At 36.3% G+C, this 24,363-nt stretch overlaps 1 protein-coding gene across 2 annotated transcripts in view; it reads left to right on the forward strand.

The window, feature by feature from the left end:
• Positions 1-16,628, forward strand: part of LOC121415447 (F-box/WD repeat-containing protein 2-like) — a 65,709-nt gene extending 49,081 nt beyond the window's left edge. For both annotated transcript variants that reach the window (XM_041608652.1, XM_041608657.1), the window contains exons 5-7: positions 11,340-11,473; positions 14,891-14,977; positions 15,909-16,628. In XM_041608652.1, coding sequence (XP_041464586.1) covers positions 11,340-11,473; positions 14,891-14,977; positions 15,909-16,088 — 401 coding nt within the window. In that variant the 3' untranslated portion in view covers positions 16,089-16,628. The remainder of the gene's footprint in view (positions 1-11,339; positions 11,474-14,890; positions 14,978-15,908) is intronic.
• The last annotated feature ends 7,735 nt before the right edge of the window (positions 16,629-24,363 follow it).

Consider the following 24,363-nt stretch of genomic DNA (forward strand, 5'->3'; position numbering starts at 1 on the left):
TGGTACAAATAGCATTTGCATCATTACAAATAATTGTACGACCCTTAGAATATAATATCACAGTGAATAATAATGTATTTTGTTTTCTTAATTTCTCATGTAATTTTTTTGTATTCTGTACCTTTTTTGTTCATGTTTGTTAGGTTATCTGTCAAGGTATTGATTATCACTGGAAGAAAATAATCAGCTTCAATGATTTAATTATGTAATCACTTTTTTACATTTTTTATTCCTATATATCCATGGGCATAAACAGATGCACCCACATCTGCATACAAAGGTAAATCCGTGCAGGGAGTGCCTACCCGTTTAAAAGCACACTGGTGGAGATCCAACGAATTTCAGGAACCGATCAGTATTCAAGCAAGTGTCACTATTAATCGCTTAAATTTTTATTATAAAATGGTATCTTGAATTATGGTATCAATCAATTTATTCATATTTACAATTTCAGTTGATGAATTATTAAATTTGAATCATGACAGTACTGTAATTCTCAACTCCTTATAGTCAATCAGTTGCATTTAATATCCTTTGGAGTAGTTATGTTCCCCTACCAACAGAATCTGATCACACATACATGTATATATATTTAGTGTTTTTCTTTAGCAAAATGAAGTGAAAACAGTCTGCTGAAATGAGATGTCCTGTGTGTTTCTCCATTATGCTTGTCAAATAGTCCCAAATTTTGAAACAAATTCTCAGAAATGAAACCGCATATAAACCATCTAATATCTCATTTTCCCTGTCAATTAGACTATTTTCCATGTTTTAAAAGCCAGACTGTTATTTCCTAAAGTTCCACAACAAATAAGTCACTGCATATCCTTTCAATAACAGATTTTGATCATTGGACCTCATTAAGAGATTACTTGTGCATCTTCATAATATATATTTTCCAATGCTGTACTGCACCTGTCCTATCACGGTTTGTCGCTTCATCCAACTTAGAGGCATCCAGCTTCCCCCAGCTTGATATACACCTTTACCTTTGTGGTGTTGAATGATCAATGACAGCTCGATTTGGTGTTCCATATTTCATTGATAGGGCAGCCTCATATTATACAAGTCATCTCCAATTGTTGAAATCAAACCAATTTAGTACAAGTATTCTGAGGAGGCAATTCGTATCGAAGTCAATCGTGTTTGTGTTATTGAGATATGTCCGATTCTCATGTCACAGATCCATAGAGAAACATTAACTTTTGTCTTGAAAGAGAATCTGCTGTCTGACCAGATCTTGTTTCAGGTGTTAAAATGCTCGGAGTGCATCTTTTTAATACCGCAGTGAATCATGTAATGTCCCTTTGGCCATTTATCAAACTTCTAATATTCACACATCTTCATATCTTCATAAGATAGACTATTTCTAATTGATAACAAAGATATTTTTCAGGGGATGGTGAGTACCTGACATGTTTGGCGTTCCTGTAGGTTATTACTAATCCACTTCTTTTGATCGGTATTAAACTCAACAGCATCCAATAGCTTACAAAGCTCTGATAGGCATGCGAGTCTGATATTTCACCATCAAAGTCTAGGTCGAGAATTTTCTTCGATTGCAGGATATCTCTTTCTATGAGTAAAACAGTTGCCTAAGTTATTTTTAACTTGACAACCGGTTTTTATACCACTGAACATGTCATTCTTTTTGGAAGACTGACAGTCTGTTTTGGAATTGATTCTGCACTCCAATGGCTTTCCTCTTACCTTGCCAACAGAGCTGTATGAAGCTGTATTCATCACTGGCGTGCAGTATCCTGTGACTACCCTTTACTATGGAGTTCCTTGGGAGTCTGTCCTTGGTCCCTTACTCTTCAAACTGTGCATGGCTTCATGGTCTTGGTATACACTTCTATGCTGATGTCATCCAACTGTATACCTAACTTTTGATCCAAAAGTTAAAGATACAGAGGTTCGTGCAGCTGCTGTTCTTGGTGCTGCCATTGAGGATTTTATTTTGGATGAAGGTCAACTTCCTGGAGCTTAACGATAAAAAGCGAAGTATCTTGTTCTGTCATCTCCGTATGTGCGTAATTATTATGACTACAACTCCAGTCTCAATAGTTGAGGAAGCTATAGGGCAAGTCCAAGAATTTGCGCGCGTTACGTATGGGACAATTCAGAGGATTAAATGACCTGAAAAATAGTGTTAGTTGACTTTGATTAGATTGAGTACCTTCATGATGGTAGACATCTAGGAGAAGAATAATCATGCAAAAAATTGTGACATTTGACTTTGACCTTGACCTTTTAGAGAGAAAAGATGGGCCGTTACATATGGGACACGGAAAAAAGACAATTTTTACAACATTTTTTTTCAAGTTGAGAATTCTCTGAATGTATTTCATTTGACAACTTGTACCTTAGTGTGATAGAAGTAACAATACTCTAGTATGTCTAAGGCAAGTTTCATGTCATAAGCCAAATCCCTCTAATTACAGACTCTAATTAAACAAATTAAGGATGTGTTAGGTATGGGACAGTTACGTATGAGACATTTTGTCCCCATAGAGAATATACACAATTTTCCCCATAATTAAAAAAATTGAAATAATTTAAAATATGAAAATACAAGAGTTTCTGTCTTTTAAAATGTTCTATTGAGACATATTTGATATGACTGTAAGGAAAATGAGCCATTTTGGCATTTTTTTTCTTGTTTTTCATGGTTTCATGAATTTCTTATGTATTTCTATTGTTTTTTATTTTTTTCATATTTTTCCATTTTCACCATTTTTTCACTTCAATTGTTCTCATTAATCAGTATTCATAACAAATGAGACTTTAAAAACTAAAGAAAAGGTAAATAATCACTTTTTAGAGCACTGTTGAAATTTGTTTTTCTCCATTCACTTTGTACACAAATCTCCCCATTGACATTGTGTGTAAATGTCCCATACGTAACATGTTGTCCCATACGTAACAATATTTTAATTAACTTTTAATTAAAAAGTAAACAATATTTTTGAAACTTTTTGGGGTATAACATTTTCATACTTTATAAATTAGAACTTCCCAGGGATGCAACAATACAAGTAATGTATTTTGAGAAATAACTAAAAAAAAATCCTCAAAATGTTACGTACGGGACATTCCATCCTTGGACAAGACCTAATTTGCATAATTAATTAGATGACCCCACTTTTTTTCCCCCAAAAGTAATAAGATGTTAGGGGGTCCATGTCCCACCAATGACTAAATCTGACAAGTTTTGTTTTTATTTTCTATGAGTTTTTACAATTGTCCCATACGTAACGCCCATTGTACCAATTATGCAAATTAGGTGCCCCAAATTAGCATAAATATGCATACTATCAAATTTTCCTTTATGAATTTTAAAATTTAACATTTGGGTTTTCTTACCCCACCAAAGATAACTTCTTAAATTAAATCTGAAATTTTGCCTTCTAGGGTGACCTTTTATTGGACTTGCCCTATATATCTCCAGTATGCAAGGCTAGATCTCTTGGCGTAGTCTTTGATAGAACAATGAGCATGAAGAAATGCACATCAAATGTCTGCCAATCTGCATATTACCAGCTCCACAATATTGCTGTGATCAGACATTGTCTTACATGAGGTGGTGCAGAAAATATCATCCATGAACTGATAACCTCTAGACTGGACTTCTGCAACTGTCTACATGCTGGTTTACCTTCATCAGGCATGCCGAGCACTTTTTAACCATAGGACGCAGTGTGAAAATTTGTTCTGCATTGGGCAGTGACTGGGCTGGAAGCCTCCTCGTTTCGCCCATGTTTTTACCAAGGAGCTAATCTGTGTTTAGCCCCATGTTTTGATCATTTCCTCTTCTGTATTCAGTATCATTTGTCAAAGAATCTTCCAAGGCAAGGATTAGATAGAAGCTGTGGTTTTCTGTTATCACTTTGATGGTTGACTTGGGGAAAATGTATCATTGCCAAATTAATGAATAAATCGGTAATAACCAAAAATTTAGTAAGTGATCCAGTAATACAGACTCTTTGCATTTGTCACAAATTGATCTTTGGTTAACTGCCATGATTGTAGTTCTGATGGAGCTGAATCAAATGATATAATATTGCTACAAGGATGTTAACAATGTACTGATATTTATATCAGATTGATAAACTACACTGCTTAAGTCATTCATTTATTTGATTATTAGATCTGTTATAAAACAAGATATTTCTTTTTCAAGAAATTTAATTGCAGCATGATTACAGATTACTCCTAAATTGCTTTTTCCGTACGGGTTCATTGAATTTGGTGATTGGCATGATTATAGGATGGGCATCAAAGTGTTTTTATATTGGGCATGTCTGCTATACCTTGCAAGTATATTACTTTCTATATACAGGTGTGGGTGTGGGAGCATGTGTGTGTATTTGTTCCTGATTACAATTAACATTTGTGGCAAAAGAAGTTTATCAAATGATTCAGTCATTGAAGCTTAATATTTGTCTGCCATTGATATTAGATTTTTAAAGATCTCATATCACACAAATCCAAAGCAAATGGCAGAAAATACAGGAACATACAGAAATATCAAAGAACAATAAAATGACCTTAATATTATATTTAAGGGCCAAACAATTATCATAATGATACAAATGCTCTTTGTACCCAACATGATAAACTTTTTAGGTGTAATTATCGAATTATAGCATAATATTGCAAAATATGCATAAATTTGCATAATTAATTAGCTGCAAACAGAAATAACAAATTTTCCCAAATGGTACATGTTACGTATGCTGGACTTTGCAGTATCCATGTCGATGAAAGCGAGTATTATAAAAGAATATTGTAGAAATAAGATTTTAAATGGTCAATTTGGCAGCCATTTTGTTTATGCAAATTAGGTGGTCAAAACATTAAAAAATGGCTTGGGAACCGGTCTTATCAGATTCGGCACATTCAAATTAGGTGAAATAGACCGGTTTCCAACTTTTACCCCAAAATGCTCCTTGAATTGAAATTCTCCCAATATTGGTCTTGTCTATTATATCAGAATGTATCCGAGAATACTACCACTGTCTCTGCATTTCTCTCAAAGCAGAATGCCGTACATTTCTACCCATTTCAAATTAAGTTATGTTGCTGCTCTCAGATGTTTTGTTATTGATGACTTTGTTGCTCTCAATATTATCACCATCCTCTCCTTAGAGAAGTGTTCATTCTGTGTATCATCCTCACTTGAAGGGTCATCGTTGTTACTCACTTTATCTGTGAAGCAGTGATTATTGGATGATGCTGACTTTGCATGTTTCTGAGCATCCATTGCATACATGTAGGGATGGAGCACATTATTGGTTTGGTGCTAATTAGACATATTTAATATCTGTCTCAAATCCACCTTACTTTTGGAAATGTCATCTGTATAAAGATTCAGTATGATTTTTGGCATGTGATTCTTGTAACATCTGTAAATTATGGATCTCACTTCAATCTTTTCCACTCATTACTTTTTACTGCTTGCTACACTGTTCGCCAATCAATGCCAGAGTCTGGTCCCTCACCATTGCTTGTTGCAAAAAATATCCAATCTTCCGTTGCAAGGAGAGTTACACAGAAGATATCGCTTGAATTATTAGGCAGTCCCTTCTGAAAAATATAACCATTTCTTTGAAGCATAGAACTACTCCCAGCCATCCCAGAATTTCTTTTACTGAAAAGTTCACTACAGTCTGTTGAGAGTGAGTTGATCCGAGGCAATTACAAAAAAAAGGAACACCATTCTTTTCCAAGGCACACACAGTGAACATGGTCACTTTGTGATTGTGCTTCTAGTATTTTGGATCTCATTAGAATTGGTACTTGGCAATGACATTTTTTGCAAAATCAATCTGAATGAAAATTTAGTTAAGATCATCCTGCGTAATCATTTTTCTACTCCTCCCAAGAATTGATTGCCCATTAATCCTTTGTAAAAAGGTATTTACCTACATTGTATGCTCCCATCAATATACTTTATTAATGCTAATACGTACATTATCTTGCCCCTTTTCTGAATGTTATACTCAGGCCATATTGAATGGGACTTGCTGTCAAGTAACTGTATAATTTCATCCTGATTTGGAGTGTAATTACTAATCAGAAAGCTTTTAATGTTTATAACTGTGATCTACAGCTAAGATATCAACATGGCAATGGAACAAAATGGGCTAACGCACACCCCTCTAAAGATATGATAATGGTGATTCCGTTACCATGTAATTCCGTTACGACAGTTACAGCAGAATTAGAAATGATATTTCAAAAAAATGTTGCTAAGTCTTTAGTAAGTCACATGAAGTCAGAGAATTCAGAATCATATAAAATTCAACCAAGTATTTAGTTCATAGGAAAAACTTTTCAGTTTCATGGTAACGGAATTACATCTGTTTTTGTAGTAGAGAAATTTGAAAATACCCATGATAAAGACATTTGCTACTGGTAATTATTACACCTTCACACACAACATTAGATGATTTTGAACCAAAATTGTAAAATATTTTTTTAGTTATCAAATTTATCCAAAATAATGCAAAATACATGTTCTCTAATTGAAAGTGGTCATCAAATTCAAAAGATTGCTCACCAAAAACCGTAACAGATATTTGAAAAAAGTTTTCAGTTCCTTAAAATATAAGGTTTTGTGTAAAAAGGACATTCACATTCAGATGCATATTATTAGTTTTGAATTTTACTGTTTTTGTCTCATCTGCATAGCAGAGTGAGACTATAGGCGCCGCTTTTCCGACGGCGGCGTCATCAAATCTTAACCTGAGGTTAAGTTTTTGAAATGACATCATAACTTAAAAAGTATATGGACCAAGTTCATGAAACTTGGCCATAAGGTTAATCAAGTATTACTGAACATCCCATTAGAGTTTCATGTCATATGACCAAGGTCAAAGGTCATTTAGGGTCAATGAACTTAGACCATGTTGGAGGAATCAACATCAAAATCTTAACCTGAGGTTAAGTTTTTGAAATGTCATCATAACTTAGAAAATATATGGACCTAGTTCATGAAACTTGGAAATAAGGTTAATCAAGTATCACTGAACATCCTGCATGAGTTTTATGTCACATGACCAAGGTCAAAGGTCATTTAGGGTCAATGAACTTTGGCCGAATTGGGGATATCTGTTAAATTCCCATCATAACTTTGAAAGTTTATGGATCTGATTCATGAAACTTCGACATAATAGTAATCAAGCATCACTGAACATTTTGTGCAAGTGTCAGGTCTCATGATTAAGGTCAAAGGTCATTTAGGATCAATTAACTTTGGCCGTATTGGGGGTATCTGTTGAATTACCATCATAACTTTGAAAGTTTATTGGTCTCGTTCGTTAAACTTGGACATTAGAGTAATCAAGTATCACTGAACATCCTGTGCGCATTTCAGGTCACATGACCAAGGTCAAAGGTCAATGAACTTTGGCCGAATTGGGTGTATCTGTTGAATTACCATCATAACTTTGAAAGTTTATGGATCTTATTCATGAAACTTGGACATAAGAGTAATCAAGTATCACTGAACATCTTGTGCTAGTTTCAGGTCACATGATCAAGGTCAAAGGTCATGTAAGGTCAATGAACTTTGGCCATGTTGGGGTTTTTTGTTTAATAACCATCATAGCTCTGTAAGTTTATTGGTCTAGTTCATATAAAGTGGACATAAGAGTAACCATGTATCACTGAACATCTTGTGCGAGTTAGAGTAGTTTTCAAAGTCAGCACTGCTGCTATATTGAACTGTGTGATATAGGTGAGACGGTCAGAGGCATTCCACTTGTTATCCTCTCCCATGTGGAATTGCCCACTGCAAAATACTAGGGTGATCTTGTAGCATGAATATTTTACACAATTTTATGTGCTGCAGGCCTAATTTAAGAAGAACACATTTGAAAATTCACATTGATATCAATTGATATTTTAGGATAAAATCCTCCTTCATTAATTGAAGAATGGTAATACATGTACCTATAACATATATTTTTTTTTTTTTGACTATTTTTACCTTGTTCGTTAAATTGGACCACCTTATGACGCGTGACCAGTATCATTGCTCATCTTGCACAACTTGTACATGTAGGTCACTTGATGAAAGTGAATTGTCATTTAGGCTCAATGAACGTACTGTAGTGGCATATATGAATGGTATTTTTTGTGAATAATTAGTTTATAGTCATTTTCAAAGTCAGCGCTGCTGCTATATTGAATTGCGTAATACAGGCGAGACTGCCAGAGGCGCTGTAGGTTGTTTTCATTCATGATTTTTTTTTGTTCACAGTATTTGCTCTGTAAAGAATTGTTATATAGTCAGTGTAAAGATTACCATATAATCACCAGTATCTTATTGTGCATGTATTTTATTGTATTTTACCATATATAAAAAGTCAATTTTATTGTTTAATATTGGATTTTACAATTTAGTAATTTTTATTTTCTTCATTAAATAACTTGTTAGTGCTTGTACATGTACTTGTAGGGACTACTGTAAACGCTGTTATTTTCGCGGGATTAATTTTTCGCGCTCGGGCGGCTTCAAACATATTCGCGGGTTTTTAAATTCGCGCTGCACACTCCATAATCACAAAGTCACTTCCTTCTTGCCATCTCTGAATGGTTTTAATTAAAATTTCAGCAACGAAATTGTATTTTTTTATCATAATTTTAGCTCTAGGGCCGCATAATTGAGCATTGTTTTGATCTAATCATGAGCTTTGTGACATTTAGCGCAACTTTTCTTTGCGGGCGGACATCGGGAAAGGCAAAACGGAGGCGCTGCTAGGCTGCTAGCTGCATGCCTGGGATAGACGGCCGAGCACCGGGTAAGGATCGGGGGGACTACGGCTATTCAAAGTGCATGGGATCAATCAACAAACACGGGCGATCGACCCAACATCTTCTCAAAAACTAAACAGATCTAAACACTCACCAATCAAATAGCAAAAGCAATTTATATTTCAACCAAAATCATAATTTAAATACCGATCTGTGACTGTTAAAAAAATGATCGCATTGCTTTTAAAATGAATTCTCGCGATGCACATGATATTGGAGCTCAAGCTTGCTTGCGTAAATGCCGCCCTCTTTAGATCAAATTATGCAATCTCTTTGCCAAAACGATACACGCAGTTGATGATGCTCATAAATTCGCGTGTTTTTAAATTCGCGCTCGCCGATCTTTCCGCGAAATGCGCGAAAATTTCCACACCGCGAATATTTCCACTTTTACAGTATTCCACCCACAAGGGTATCTACATGGGGTGCTTGTATTCACCCATTTCTTGTTGGCTTCTATTTAGTGGTATAGGCATGAAATTGAAAGTCATTATGATATAAACATGAAAAGAAAAAGCAAAGTTATGTATAATGGTCACATTTGGGTCATTCCATGCCAATTCACCCAATGAAAGTGCAATTTTGCACCCGACCCTCTCGGAATTCGTTGAAAATTAGTATACATAAAATTCACCATGGCCCAAGCACAAAACAAAAAAATTAGTCAAATCGGTCCATCGGTTCTCGCGCTACAGCCCGCCCTTTTCTCCTTGTTTTGACAAAAATGGGCGTGACCTTCAACTTTCAATGGCCATTGCGTCGTAACGTGTTGACCAATTTTCACGAAACTGGTACCATTTAATAGGAAATTCAGAGAGGAATCCAAAACATGCATCAAATAATGTATTGGAGCGATTTATGAGGTAATGACCCTTGACCTTTAGTTTGACCTTGAATTTGACCCCCGGACAAATAATTTTTTTACTTGATTTTCGTGTATGTTAATTATTTGTATGATATTGACGAAATATGTTAAAACCAATGATGATATTTTATTTCTTCACCTTTAAAAACTCTTCCAAAGATACCATGAAATTTCACTTCAGTCTCATATACTGATATTCATGTTAGAAGTGTTCAAAAGTTACATGATTTCTTCTATTCTCAAGTCACAGTATGCAAACACATGAAAAGAAATTAAGCTCATCAGGTCACAAATGAAACATTAAACATTTATGCTCATGAATAGGTATCTGTTTAGGCATTTTTATGTTCAGCAATATATATCATATATATATGTATATATTCTTCTTAGTAAAGTGTTTACTTTTATCATCAAATTGTTGAGTATATATGCTTATTTAAGGCTCCTATAATATGTATATATGATATATATTGCTGAACATAAAAATGCCTAAACAGATACCTATTCATGAGCATAAATGTTTAATGTTTCATTTGTGACCTGATGAGCTTAATTTCTTTTCATGTGTTTGCATACTGTGACTTGAGAATAGAAGAAATCATGTAACTTTTGAACACTTCTAACATGAATATCAGTATATGAGACTGAAGTGAAATTTCATGGTATCTTTGGAAGAGTTTTTAAAGGTGAAGAAATAAAATATCATCATTGGTTTTAACATATTTTGTCAATATCATACAAATAATTAACATACACGAAAATCAAGTAAAAAAATTATTTGTCCAGGGGTCAAATTCAAGGTCAAAGTAAAGGTCAAGGGTCATTACCTTATAAATCGCTCCAAGACATTATTTGATGCATGTTTTGGATTCCTCTCCGAATTTCCTATTAAATGGTACCAGTTTCGTGAAAATTGGTCAACACGTTATGACGCAATGGCCATTGAAAGTTGAAGGTCACGCCCATTTTTGTCAAAACAAGGAGAAAAGGGCGGGCCGTAGCGCGAGAACCGACGGACCGATTTGAATAATTTTTTTGTTTTGTGCGGGGGCCATGGTGAATTTTATGTGTACCAATTTACAACGAATTCTGAGACGGTCGAGTGCAACCACTGGGTGAATCCAGATGGAATGACCCATTTGTTCTACGGCGGCCGTACGGCGAGTCCAATACAGCCGTTTTAACATTTTTGTACCAGCTAAATATAGGTGATTTGAATAAAAATGTATAAAACAGCTTGTTTTCGACTCGCCGTATGGCCGCCGTAGAGCAAATGTGACCATGGTGTTATACATTTCCTGTAGGAAGCTGAGCCCATATACATATATAATAAAGGTTCAAGTCTATGGAAAATGTGCTACAGGAAAACGAATTAAGAGACTCCAATGGGTTAAAATGCCATTTTCATTTGAATAAAATGTAAATTGAGGTTACTTGTGATAGTGGCTGTGGTCTTCCAGGTGGGTGTTTCATAAAGCTATTTGTATTAAAGCGAATTCATTGCTTGGTATTAAAGTTGGTATCTTTTTGTCATTCTGGTACATATGGATTTTCATCTTTTTGTCAATAGAATGTAATTCTGATGTTCAATTTTCTATGTTACTTTATAAACAGTTCTGATGTTCAATTTTCTATGTTACTTTATAAACAGTTTTTAGTATAGACTACAGTGACAAGCTGGATCTTCTAGTTAGTGGTTCTGCAGATGAAACTGTCAAGCTTTGGAGACTAAGTGATGGAAATCACATTACAACTCTTAACGGTCATAGTGACTGGGTTATACAGGTAAGATTTCTAGAGCTCGGAGTATAAGATTTTGACTGAGTTTATAGACTAGTGCATATTTAAAAACTCTGTAGGAGAAATGTCAGCTAGTTTTCTCCATCAGTCGTATCAAAACAATAATTGGATAATTTTCTTAAATTTGCCCCCTTTTGTTTGCTTATGTTTTTTATACCCCTTTCATACTTCGCTTTTCCCTGGTAGCAAAGGGAAAAGTGCCCAGTATGAAAGGTACGCAGGAGAACTTTGCCGGCAAACTTCTTCACCTTGAGAGGTGGAGAACTTCCCTGGTAAAACTGTTCTTCCGGAGGTTCCCTGGTAAAACGGCCAGTATGAAAGCTAACCTGAGAACTTCTCCTCTTTAATGACGTCAGAGGTAATTTTTTCTCCCTGAACTGAGGTCCTGCGTGCTAGCTAAATGTGGAATGCCACGCTTTTAGCTTTATGAGCGATTCAATAATACTATAGAGTTTAATAAATGCCCTCGAACATACAGTTTGTTATTTCACATAACAATGTTTATTATAGAAGCATTATTTTACATGCTGAAAATGCACTTGAAATATCAAAATACTTTGATTCTTTTTTGTTTTGCTTCTAATAGTTTTGAAATATTTTGCAATTCAGATTTTTTTTAACACCTTTTTGTAATCGGTAAGAAGCAATGTTTATTCTTTTCGTTGTTCTAATTCTGCATGCACATGATGAGTGAGCTGATCAGCTGAGAAGTGTTTACCTGCCGTCATCTCCAAAACTTCACTGATAAAATTGATAAGGTATTTGCAAAGAGTACGATGAAAATTCAAATTGAAATAGCACGTTTTCATTGACACCGGGTCTGCATTTACTTCAGCCCGAGCAAATAACCCATCGACTTTTGCTGGGGAAGAGACTCCAGTGCGAAATGGTACATTTTTTTCTTGGCTTGGGAAGTGAGAAATGCATGCCAGAAAAGTTTGTCGGGCAAAAATGAAGAGGCCAGTTTGAAAGGGGTATCAAATATCGAGTATAAATTAACCAATTCAAATGTGCTTGTTATCCCTCCCCCCCATTTTTAGGGCTACTTTTACAATCTACTAAAGTCTGCATCATTGGATAAGTTTTAACATTGCAGTGAATGGGGATTTTATGGGCTCTCTTAATTTTCAAATGCTTTTGTGAGCATTTACAGAGACAATTCGGCCCTAGCCCCCACGTACATGTAATTGAAATATACACTAGTCTGTGAATTCAGCCAGAATTTGTGGTTCTTGATACTTTATTTTTATATACTCTTCCCCCATCAGATTTCTCCAGACTTTTAATATGCTATAATATTTTGTGTTATGGGACCTAGGTAAGTGATTTGTAAAGAAGATACGAGTTACTTTACAACGGACTAGTAACCCTTTCTAAGAGCTTAATCAACTCCAATAAAACTTTGGTGTCATCTTTTTATAAACTACTTTGATAAATAAGTGAATTTGAGGCTTGAAAGATGCCTAAAAAAACTGGAATTTCTTCCCTCTTGCATATTGTGCAAATGTCATATTTTGAGCCTCACTGATATTTCTATCATCATAAAGCTGAAAGTCTGTACTCTTTCACAATGTCACTCTTGATATGCGGCACCTTTTAATCAGGTCAAGTTCACACTTTTTTAGAGTTAACATGATATCCATAACTTTTAGATTTGCTTATTAAGGTTTTAAAGCAGCTGGTGTGAGTAATTTGAAGAGATTACCACAAGTCAAATATGGGAAGTGTGACCTTGGGAGAGGCTGCTGCATGGAAACTGTTGGAATTTGGGTGTGTTTGTGGTGTATTTGACCAATGAGGATGCAGTATTCTTGTTTTCAAACTGCTAAATGTACTTGGCCTATGAATAGTGTGATCTGACCTGATAAACTACTTCTTTTGAAACCTATATCATTTTTGTCTCGCCCACCAGAGGTGAAGGCGAGACTTAGGGATCCAAATGTCGTCCGTCCGTCGTCTGTCGTCCGTCCTTCACAAACCTAATGACACATAACTCCACAACCATAAGTCGCTTTTCAACCAAACTGGGATGGTAGATGGACTTGGGGGACCTGCATTTTATGCTGCACTCGGAGGTCACATGGTAAGGTCAAAGGTCATTTTCAGTTCAACGTTAAAGTTTACATGCAAGACTCTCTTATGACACCTAACTCCGCAACCGTAAGTCTCTTTTCAACCAAACTTGGATGGTAGATGGACTTGGGGGACCTGCATGTTATACTGCAGTGGGAGGTCACATTGTAAGGTCAAAGGTCATTTTCAGGTCAAAATTAAAGTTTACATGCAAGACTCTATTATGACACCTAACTCCGCAACCGTAAGTGACTTTTCAACCAAACTTGGATGGAAGATGGACTTGGGGGACCTGCATGTAATGCTGCAGTTGGAGGTCACATGGTTAAAGTCAAAGGTCATTTTCAGGTCAACGTTAAAGCTTACATGCAACTCTATTATGACACCTAACTCTGCAACTGGAAGTCGCTTTTCAACTAAACTTGGATGGAAGATGGACTTGGGGGACCTGCATGTTATGCTGCAGTCGGAGGTCACATGAAAAGGTCAAAGGTCATCTTCAGGTCAACTTTACAATTTACATGCGAGACTCTTATGACACCTAACTCCGCAACCGTAAGTCACTTTTCAACCATATTTGGATGGTAGATGGACTTTGGGAACCTGCATGTTATGCTGCAGTCGGAGGTCACATGATAAGGTCAAAGGTCATTTTCAGGTCAACATTAAAGTTTATGTGCAAGGCTCTTATGACAAGTGTTATCATCCCAGTCATTCACAATGAAGTTTTGATACAATTCTGTTGCGTGCCCTCGCAAATCACGATATTTCTGGTCATTTTCACAAGTGGGTGAGACACAAAATCGCTCTTGCCTTGTATCAAAGTATAGATATTCAGCTTTATCATGATCTAAAAATCGCTTTGGCTAAAATAGAAATATATTGTAAAAACTACAACCTTTTCCAGGTGAAATTGATTATTTCAAAGCATGTTTTAGATCAAAGGTTTCAGCTACATAGCAATATTCCTAAATGAATTCAAACACTTGACCTGAAAAAAATCCTTAACAATGATACAAAAATTGTGAATATTAAGAGCTACAATGACCAAATTGAAAAATTAATACTAGTATGCAAAACCTCTCTAGTCATGAATATCACTCGGATGAAAGAAGTTACTTTTTGAGGACTTGCGTGTTCCCTGGTCGTGTTTTGGTAAACGAAAATAAGTCCTGTTGCATAAAGACTTGTTTTATTACCAATCGTATGACAAGTTCACTATCAAAACGAAGGATTTCATTTCAGTAGCTTAAAACTGTTTTTTACAAATTGGTTATGATTTATGAAGTATGTCCCTGATGAGTTGCATGATTGTTCCCCCCCCCCCAGGTTTTAATGCAGATCTGTATAGTAGAGTCTGAGAAGGTCCAGTCTGGTGATCATGTGATTCTTACCATGGATAAGACTGTTATCAAGGTATGTCAATCAGCCCAATGAGTGCACCAGTCTGGGTTGCCCTGTATTTATCCATTTTGTTTATCGCGATGTCCCCTATTGTTGGAACTTGGTAAACCCAAAGCCTATGGGAATCATAAAATTCAGTTACAGATATTATTACCCCGGTCATCTTATTCTGGCTTGCCCACATACAAATTTACAGTATGCATGTTCTCCACTCCCGGAGGAGCATTCAAATCAGATTTCTAAGACTCATTTGCTAAGCATACTACATATGCTTTTGCATTTTACCGGATACTTTTTAATATCAAGGTGGAGGGTAGCAAAACACCTTGTTCATGGTTGGATTCACACACATGTCCCTCTGTTTATAAGGTGAGAGTCTGAATCATTGCACCATGACACTGAGCTTATTTTCCTCATATCAGCGAAGACACAAAAATGGTAAATGTGGGAAAGCCTCTTGAGCAAGATTCCAGCCCAGATTTTTGTTAGGCTGTCTTCTGAAAGATTTCTATCACAGAATACAGTTTTTCATTTCCAGAGGTTGGCAGGTCTGAGTCAGGTCACATCAAATGACCCAACTGTCATATCTTCTGTCAGAGATTATTATGGAAAGGGTGAGTCTTTAGGTCAATGGTCTAAATTTGTTCATTATATGCATATTAGTTTCTGCAAGCTAGTAAGTTCAATCATAATTATTGAATGAATTTCTGATCGCGTTAAATGGGGGCATCTGTGTCCTTTGAACATGTCAAATTTCTAGTTTTAACATACATTTAATGACAGACCACATGCACTGTGGGTCAGTTTGCTCTCACCTTAAATAATATATCGGTAGTAGGAATTAGTAAAATCGATGGGGATGAATCCATTTCATGCAGTTTTGTTAGTTATTATAATTTCAGGATAACATTTAGATCAAACTTTATTTTGTGTATGAATGCAGGTATGGCCTATATCATCATCGAGGGAAATTGAATGTGCTGCAATGCTGACCTATCCTAGCGAAGACTCAAGAGGGCAGCTTCTTCTTCCAAGGCTTCAGTTTGATGGAAAAATTGTGGCATGTTCATCAGATATTGGCATCATGCTTTGGGACTTTGCCACTCTAGACTTGGTCAGGTAAGAAGTTCTTTGTGTATAGATGGAAATCCTTATCAACACATAGAGTGTCCCTCAGATAGGATGTGAAATGTAGCCATCATGCAGAGGCAATGAATGTTTTATGCAGTTGACATGTTGACAGATTTTCTTGTGAGCTCTATCAGCTTCATTTCTTCTCCAATCATCCCCAAATGTGGCATGAAGGTCCATTTTAGTAAAGCAAAGCAGCCTAATGATTTCGGAGTGGATGGAGAAATGGTTGCCATGGTAACTTTATTTTTGTGGAAAATTTGGTAAAACGTGTAACTTTCGCTTTTTTTTCCAGTTTGTCATAAGTTGGCACACAGAAGTAATATTAGAAGGTGAAGCGAAGATGCCTATCATTTTTTTTTTGGGGGGGGGTCTTAGGGTTAAGTTTACAAAACATATCCTGATTACTCTATAATTGTACTTCCCAACTGCAACACTGGATATTCCACTGCAATACTTTCCAGGAAGGTCCCCTTAACAACATACTAAAAGTCCCCAAAAATCTGAACATGGGAAATTCATGAAATTTGCTTTTTATGCAAATTAGCCATAAAAAGTTAGAAAAATAAGGCAAATAGTCCCAAAAATTACAAATTAAGTGTCCAAAACAAATTTATTTGAGCATAAAGTCATGATAATACATGTAACTTTAATCAATGATTTTAATCAAAAGTGCAAAAAAATCTACCTCATTTGCACAATATGCAAGTTAGAAAAATACGGAAAATAGTCCCAAATATTAAAAATTAAGTGTCCAAAACAAATTTGAGTAGGAAGTCATGATAAATACATGTAACTTTAATCAATTATTTTAATCAAAAGTGCAAAAAAATCTACCTCATTTGCATAATATGCAAATAAGCATCCTTATATGGAAAAATGTCAAGATATTGTGATTTTCTCTCATTGACTGCTTGAGAATTTCAGTAATGTTGAAATTTACATGCTGCTATCACTAAGGACGTTGAATACATTAAGCTTAGTGTCTGTAGTATCATTTGCATATTATGCAAATAAGTATCTAGCATGTAATAAATATTCAAGAAAATACATTGGTGATACATTCATCGAAAATTGCAAGTAGATTATCTATTGAAATTGAAATATGGCAATGCCTTAAAGGAAGTTAACACCATATTAAAAGTTATTAAACGGACAAGCATAGGAAAATCAAAAATTTTTGCATTTTATGCAAATTGGCCATAAGTTGCAAATGAGGAAAAGAATAAAAAATTTGGAAATCAAGTGCGGAAAACAATATAAATTGAATGGAAGCTCATGATTAGCTCTACAAATTCATTAATTCTTCAAATAAAAATAATTGTAAATAAATCTACATAATTTGCATATATATGAGCATCCTTATATGATAAACCCCCAGAAATCTTGATTTTTCTCACACAAACAGTTAAACCCCATTCCACAGAGAGCAAGACCTCTGAAAGACTGCTGTAAGACCATAAAACTTGCTTGATCTTTCAAGGGTCTTTCAACGAACTTTCAAAGATCTCCGAGGTCTTCAAAGATTTCCTGATAGATCTTTCAATGGTCTTTGTGTTCCCCGTGAGTCCCAAAACTTTTTGAAACGGTTCAAAATAGTCTTTCAGCGGTCTTACAGGAAAACTGCCTCTTGATGGTCTTTCAATGAACTTTCAAAGTTTTTATTAGTCTTTCTATGTTCTTTCGGCAGTCTCTTAACCCTAAAAAGACTGGGGGGGGCTGATTCAGCCCCCCCCCTCGACATTTTTCGCGATAAATCCGCCGCGCAAATTTTTTTGACCGCGTCGCTCGCTGACTTTTTACTTTCAAGTCTCTTGCAACTTTTGAGACCAAAATTGTGACCCCCGGATACGCGGTTCCAAAATTTCGCAACATTTCGTAAGTGCATGCAGACCCAAAATTACTCAAAAAACGTGAATTTGTGTACAAATCCAATGCAAATAGTGTTCTTAGCCAAAATTCATAAATGTATAATTATTTTTCCTTTTACTGCTTAAAATCAATTAATTTTATCTTGTTTATGGTCAAAATAAAGTCCCCGACAATTTACATTGAAAAAACAATAAAAAACAAAAAGTCGAAAAACAAAGAAATACTTAAGAAATTTAGAAAACAATAGAATACATAAGAAAATAAATGTGATTTTGAAATTTTCTAAAAATTAATTTGATCAGATGCCTATCTAGAGTATGTGAAACAAAAATGAGCATTTCAGGGGCATTATTTTATTAATTAGAGCAAACTGATGATTTTCCGCATAAATTAGCATAATTAATGAGATTTTTTGCAGAATTTGATGTTATAGTTTTGTAGATAATGCCATGGGTAATGCGTGTGCCAATTTTCGTCGCGATCGCGCGATCGACAGCCGAGATCATAAGGGGGGCTGAATCAGCCCCCCCCCCCCCCCCCCCCGTCTTCTTAGCCCAGTGTATTTAGGGTTAAGATTTTTTGGAGATTACTGTAAGACTCATGAGAGATCATTGAAAGATAATTGAAGGACCAGGCAAAGTCTATGGAAAGAATTCTGAAAGATCACTTGATGCATAAACATCTCTGAAAGACCATTGAAAGATCTCTATAGGACAGGTCTAAGACCAATAAGACAAGAAATATCAGTCTTTCAGAGTTCTTTTAGGGGTCTTTCTGAGCCATTCCACAGAGATTACAAATTTCAGTGATCTAGGAGACTGCTGTAAGACCTTGCCAATTTTCGGTCTTTGAAAGTTCCTTCGAAGGTCTCCCCTCTGTGGATCTAGATCAATATGATATGATCACTAAGAATGCCTAGTACATTGATTATCTGAAGTGGAATGTACATATTACTGTAAAAGCTGTTATTTTCGCGTACAGAATTTTTTGCGAATCGCGGGGTCCCGACATTTTAGAGGGTTGTTAAATTCGCGATCGGAAAATGTAGGAAACATTCCCACAGCATTTCAAAGAAGCAAAACTAGTCACGTACGTGCAAAGCGCCAACTTAATGTGTTCCGCCATCTTGCTTGTTGGTTGCCGATAAAATGCGCATTTTCAGACTTTTTTACGCTCAGTCATTATCCATGACTGAAACATTGACCGATCAAAAACTAAGATTCTATAAGAAATCTGAATATTCATATACGAAAGTATAAACATAGATAATTCAGTTTTATGTGGAATTTAAACACAATTCTTCAAAATTGGGTTAGTTTTATGTCTCTAAAATGACCCTTAAAACAATTGTTTTTTTAAAAAAATAAGGGTTTTCCCAAGTTGCCATGGTAACATGGTCTGAATTAAAAAAGCTTTGCAAACACTTCATTTCAGTGATCGAGGATGTATTTGTTTATGGTATACGTCTACATAAGTTATAACATTTTTTTCCAGACCATGGATGAACTTTCAAAAAGAGATAGTTTAGGCAAGTTCTTATGATTTCCGGCAATTTTCTGACACAGGCATTTTGAAGACGTAATTTTTACAGAATTAGAAGACATCATGGATTTTCCTAATTATCACGATGGATATGCAACTTGCTTGTAAATAAATCAAAGTCTATGATTCATTTTGATAATGCAAAAAGAGACATTGAAGTCTCTGATTGAGAGCCGCAGATTGAACATTCGCACGGCGCAATGGTAACGTTTTCGCCGAATTCGTCGGGGCAAAAACTCCAAACGAGCCGTCCCACTCACCAGTCCCGAACGCTGCGCTGTATGTTTGATGATATATCTGGTGCCATTTCGTGCTTATAAATTTGTTTTTTCTACAATGCCACTATCTCATTAAAATTATTTGTTATGATAACATTGGAAATATTATCGTTTAATGGCCCAAAGGATCGACTGTAATAAAATACACTTTGAAATACTTGTCAGAGAGTGATAAGTTAGGTGATGTTTATGGTCAGAATTTAGTCATGGCTTCGGGTGAACTTACGCGAACGTGGTCACTTGCTCACGGGGCGAGTCGGCCTGGCCCTTTGGTGGAAGGCCGTAACGTGCAGTGCAGCAAGAGCAGAGTTGGGGAGTTAGGTAAAAATACTTTGAAAAAGGTAATCTGCAACTATTTTTTGTCTTATCCCTTCAGATTAATCAGATAAGAAATTAACATTCTAAAGGTTTAAATCTAATTTTAGAGAGTGGCATAACAATGAGTGGTGCTTTATAATCATGGGGGGGGGGGGTCTAATTGCATGCCCCCAATTCACGAACAAGAAAAAAAAAGAGGAAAAGGAGAGTCTTGCAAAATTGTTCAATTGGATTTTTGTAACAAAAACATCAAAATTATGCTCATGTCGCTTGCTTGCAACTAAATACTTTTTTTAATTTTGCCTGATACGCCATATCGTATATAACCCTCAATTTTATTCGCTCGTTCCGCCACTGATATAACAGCTAGTTTATGCCAACATTATTTGGTTGCGGGATCAAAGCATCAGCTATAGCTAAACATTTATACTTTATGCCTGTTCAACTTCAAATACAGGTTTAGGCCTGTATTTATGAGATGTTTTTAAGATCTATGGGTGCCTTTATTATTTTCATTTTCAATTAAAACAAGTATTAATTGCATTGACGCCCAATGGCGACAATGCATTGTTCTTGTTCCATATTCCTATTCCGTAATCTTCTTCTTCCACCAAAATCCCATTTGTTTAACACATGGTTTTGTTAGCTCTACCCTGGCTCCGTCCTTCATCCAAATTCAACCAAATTTGGTAGACATGTTGTCCAGCTTCCCTAGTTGTGCCTCTCGTCTTCCATTTTCCAAAATCACTCATGCATGACCATCCAGGCGCCATTTTGTCAATTTCAAGTCCATTTGCATACCATTCTTCATTCTTTCATATCTCAGTTATCCTGCATGCTAAAGACTTCTAACAAATTGCTATAGATAGTAAAAGAGTTTCTCTATCATCTGCGACGTATAACCTGACCTTCAAAATGCCATCTTCATGTCCTAAATTCAAATCCGAAATAGCCTTCCTTCAAAAACGTCATATTTATTGAAATGTAAAGTAAAAAAAATCGTAAAATGGCCCTAACTTTCTTGTTTTGATTCATTTTGAACTCATTATTTCAGAAATTGATTACGGTATCATAACATACAAGCTACTGAGTTTTCACGCATCATTGACCTTCCGTCATCGAAATAGCGCCCTCTAAAGTTTCAAAAACGCTTACCTTTGAATGCTCCTCATTGCGTCATGCATGGCCAAATCCGTACCCTTTTTTGAATTTAGGGTCTTCAAGATATGATCTTTCATGCCATCAAAAAAAATATATACCTTACAACTGACCAAATATCTGAAAAATGCTCCTGAAAATCAGCAAAATACCCCAAAATGCATTTTAATGCCAGCACAACTTCAACTTGCTCTTATTTCCTTATTATTGAAGCTTATTCTTTCTAACTTGGCTGATATGAGTATTGATATATACTTCAACCGTTCGTCAACCTTTTGTAACAGAAACTGACAAAAATCTGACGTCAGCTTCAAATTATTGTGCAAAACCTTCATTTTTAATGTCTTTATATGGCATTTACTTCCGGTCTATTGCCTGCGCACAAATAAAAGTGGTATCAATGTCACCGCATTGGAATACTCTTTCCAGTGATACCAAATACGACATAGGTTACAACAGAAAATTTCAAGATAAGTCAATCTGAACACATGGTATACTGCTCACTATGTACACATTATCAATAACAGAATTGTACACAGTGTCTATTGCATCGGTTTCGCGCAAAAACGAACTGAACGTACTATGGCACGCCATTTGTCCAATAAGGGGATAAACTCAGTTTATGCATGCACATCGTTCTGATATGTACTTAACACTGGGTTACGTTGATGAATTGTCAGCGAATTTGTATGCTTATTTCTATTACTCTCTCTGCGTCTTTCTCTCTCTCTCTTTCTTCAGCGGCCACCTGGTCTAAAAATGGACGAAATTTGTTTGACTCGAGAATGTAATTTCCTATGAAAAGCAAAATCTGCCAAAATCCAATTTGATTAACATGTAATTTTTGTTAGTCCTCTCCTGCCTCCGTTTCTCATCCAAATTCATTCTGATTTGGTAGACATACTGTCCATAATTAGGGACCATAACCTTTAGAAATAGCGCCTTCTATTGCAAAGTCTTGAAATAGTTAAATTGCCATAACTTCCTTGTTTGAATTTATTTTGGTCTCATGTTTTCAGGGTTTGCTAATTGTATCATTTCACATACTCCAACTGTGTTTCACGCATCAGTGATCATTCCTTTAAGAAATAGCGCCCTCTAATATTTTGAGAATGTATATCATCTAGAGTTTTCTCTTGATCTCCTCCTGTTTCTTGCCCTCTGTTAAATCAGAGGCGTCAATGCATGCACATCGTTCTGAAACGATTGCAGTTCTAGTTATGTATTACTTTAGTATTAACCTCCATGATACATTTTATTGTGTTAAATCATGCCATTTCTGAATTAAGCCCTTGTATAAACATGCTCAGTAGCAGACCCCCCCCCCATATATAAACAGAATAAAAATGTATAGAAAATTATTTGACCTACCCCCCCCCCCTGCTCCCTCGCTCCCCTATCGAGGACAAAATGAAAAAAAAAGTTCAAAATAATTGACCGCCCCCCCCCCCTTTGACGAGGCAGCTGTCGGTGGCATCATGTCTTTTTTGACTTTTTTTTGCGTGTAAAAATAAAACTGAAGAAATAGGGGCACTCTAAGTGTCCCCCATGAAAATCGATCATGGATCTGCAAGTGCATGGGGCTGCGCCCTCTCCAACGTCATAGCTACACCATATCTTTACGTTCTAGCTCTCATATTTTTCAGCTCCCTGATTTTTTGGAAGAAAAAAAACAAGGCGAAAGAAAAGAGTGAAATAAATCCAATACGATTAATCACAATTTGAGTTGTTTGAAAGAATTATAGTATCACATAAACTAAATTAAATTCTACAACCATGATGAAGAATAACAGCAATCTTGATAAATTCTGTTTTTTTTTCAAAATCAGAACCAATTAACCTTTTCTGATTTTTCTGTCACTTTCCATATTTTGAAGAAAACAAATTAAGGTGTTCATCGACGCCCTGTACTGCATGATGAAACTGTATCCCCACTGGGTCCTCTTAACTCCCCCTCTCTCTCTCTCTCCCTCTCCCCCCCCCCATAAAGTGCCTTGCTCATTTCTCTTATCTCACCTTGACCTTAATTAATTAATCTTAACGACCTGGCGGTACTGTCAAACATGACTGGTCGCCATCATTGCTTCATCCCCAACAAACACGGAACAAACAATCACAACAATATTCTGTTGTTCGACCCAACATCATTCCTTTCAATATGCGTAAGGCCATATGTGGGCATGCACAAACAACGTGGGTTCTCAAAAACTGACCCGCGTTTGGACTGAAATTATGATTAAAATAAAAATGTTATAAATATCACAAAAATATGGGTGTAATAACAGATATTTGATTAACGGAAAAACATCCATCGCTAATTCATAAGAATTCCGGAAACGATTTGAACGAGATTTTTATCAATGGTAATCAAGAGGAATTAGTGTATAGATGAATGTCGCTCAACGTTAGCCGGTGAGGGCGCGGGCCAAATCTGGCAATATGGCGTCGTCCAGTAAGCTGACGTTAGCCAGCGGCGACTGCATGTACGTGTAGTGCAATTCATGTGCAAATCTACAATCCTCAAAGTCACCAGGCTGATATATGTCTTTTGTACATAATATGTCCCTGTAAAAACGGGGACATCCCGATAGACCGTGGGTCCGATAGACCGCGGGTCCGATAGTCCGCGGGTCCGATAGTCCGCGGGTCCGATAGTCCGCGGGTCCGATAGTCCGCGGGTCCGATAGACCGCGGGTCCGATAGACCGCGGGTCCGATAGACCGCGGGTCCGTTAGACCGCGGGTCCGATAGTCCGCAGTGTGTGTAAAATTATGATCAGATATATCAAATGTCATCGAGAGGTCCAAAGGTCAAATAATACGAGACCATGGGGTTCTATCAGGTGCGGATCCATGGGGAAACTGCCTCACCCACCCCCCCCCCCCCCCCCCCCCCGCTCAAAAAAAAGAGGGGAGAGGGGAAAAGGAGAGTAAAAAGAGAGAAGGAAGATGGAAAAAGAAGATAATAGAAAAGAGAGTAAGAGGGGGAAAGGAAAGACAAAGAAAAAGGGAGAAGAACAGGGGGAAAGAAGAGAAAAAAGAGAGGAGGGAAAAGGAAGAGAAGAAATGAAAGCTAGGAGAAAGGAAAAGGAGGAAAAAG

Source organism: Lytechinus variegatus, chromosome 1 (assembly GCF_018143015.1).
Source record: "Lytechinus variegatus isolate NC3 chromosome 1, Lvar_3.0, whole genome shotgun sequence".
NCBI classification, from domain to species: domain Eukaryota; kingdom Metazoa; phylum Echinodermata; class Echinoidea; order Temnopleuroida; family Toxopneustidae; genus Lytechinus; species Lytechinus variegatus.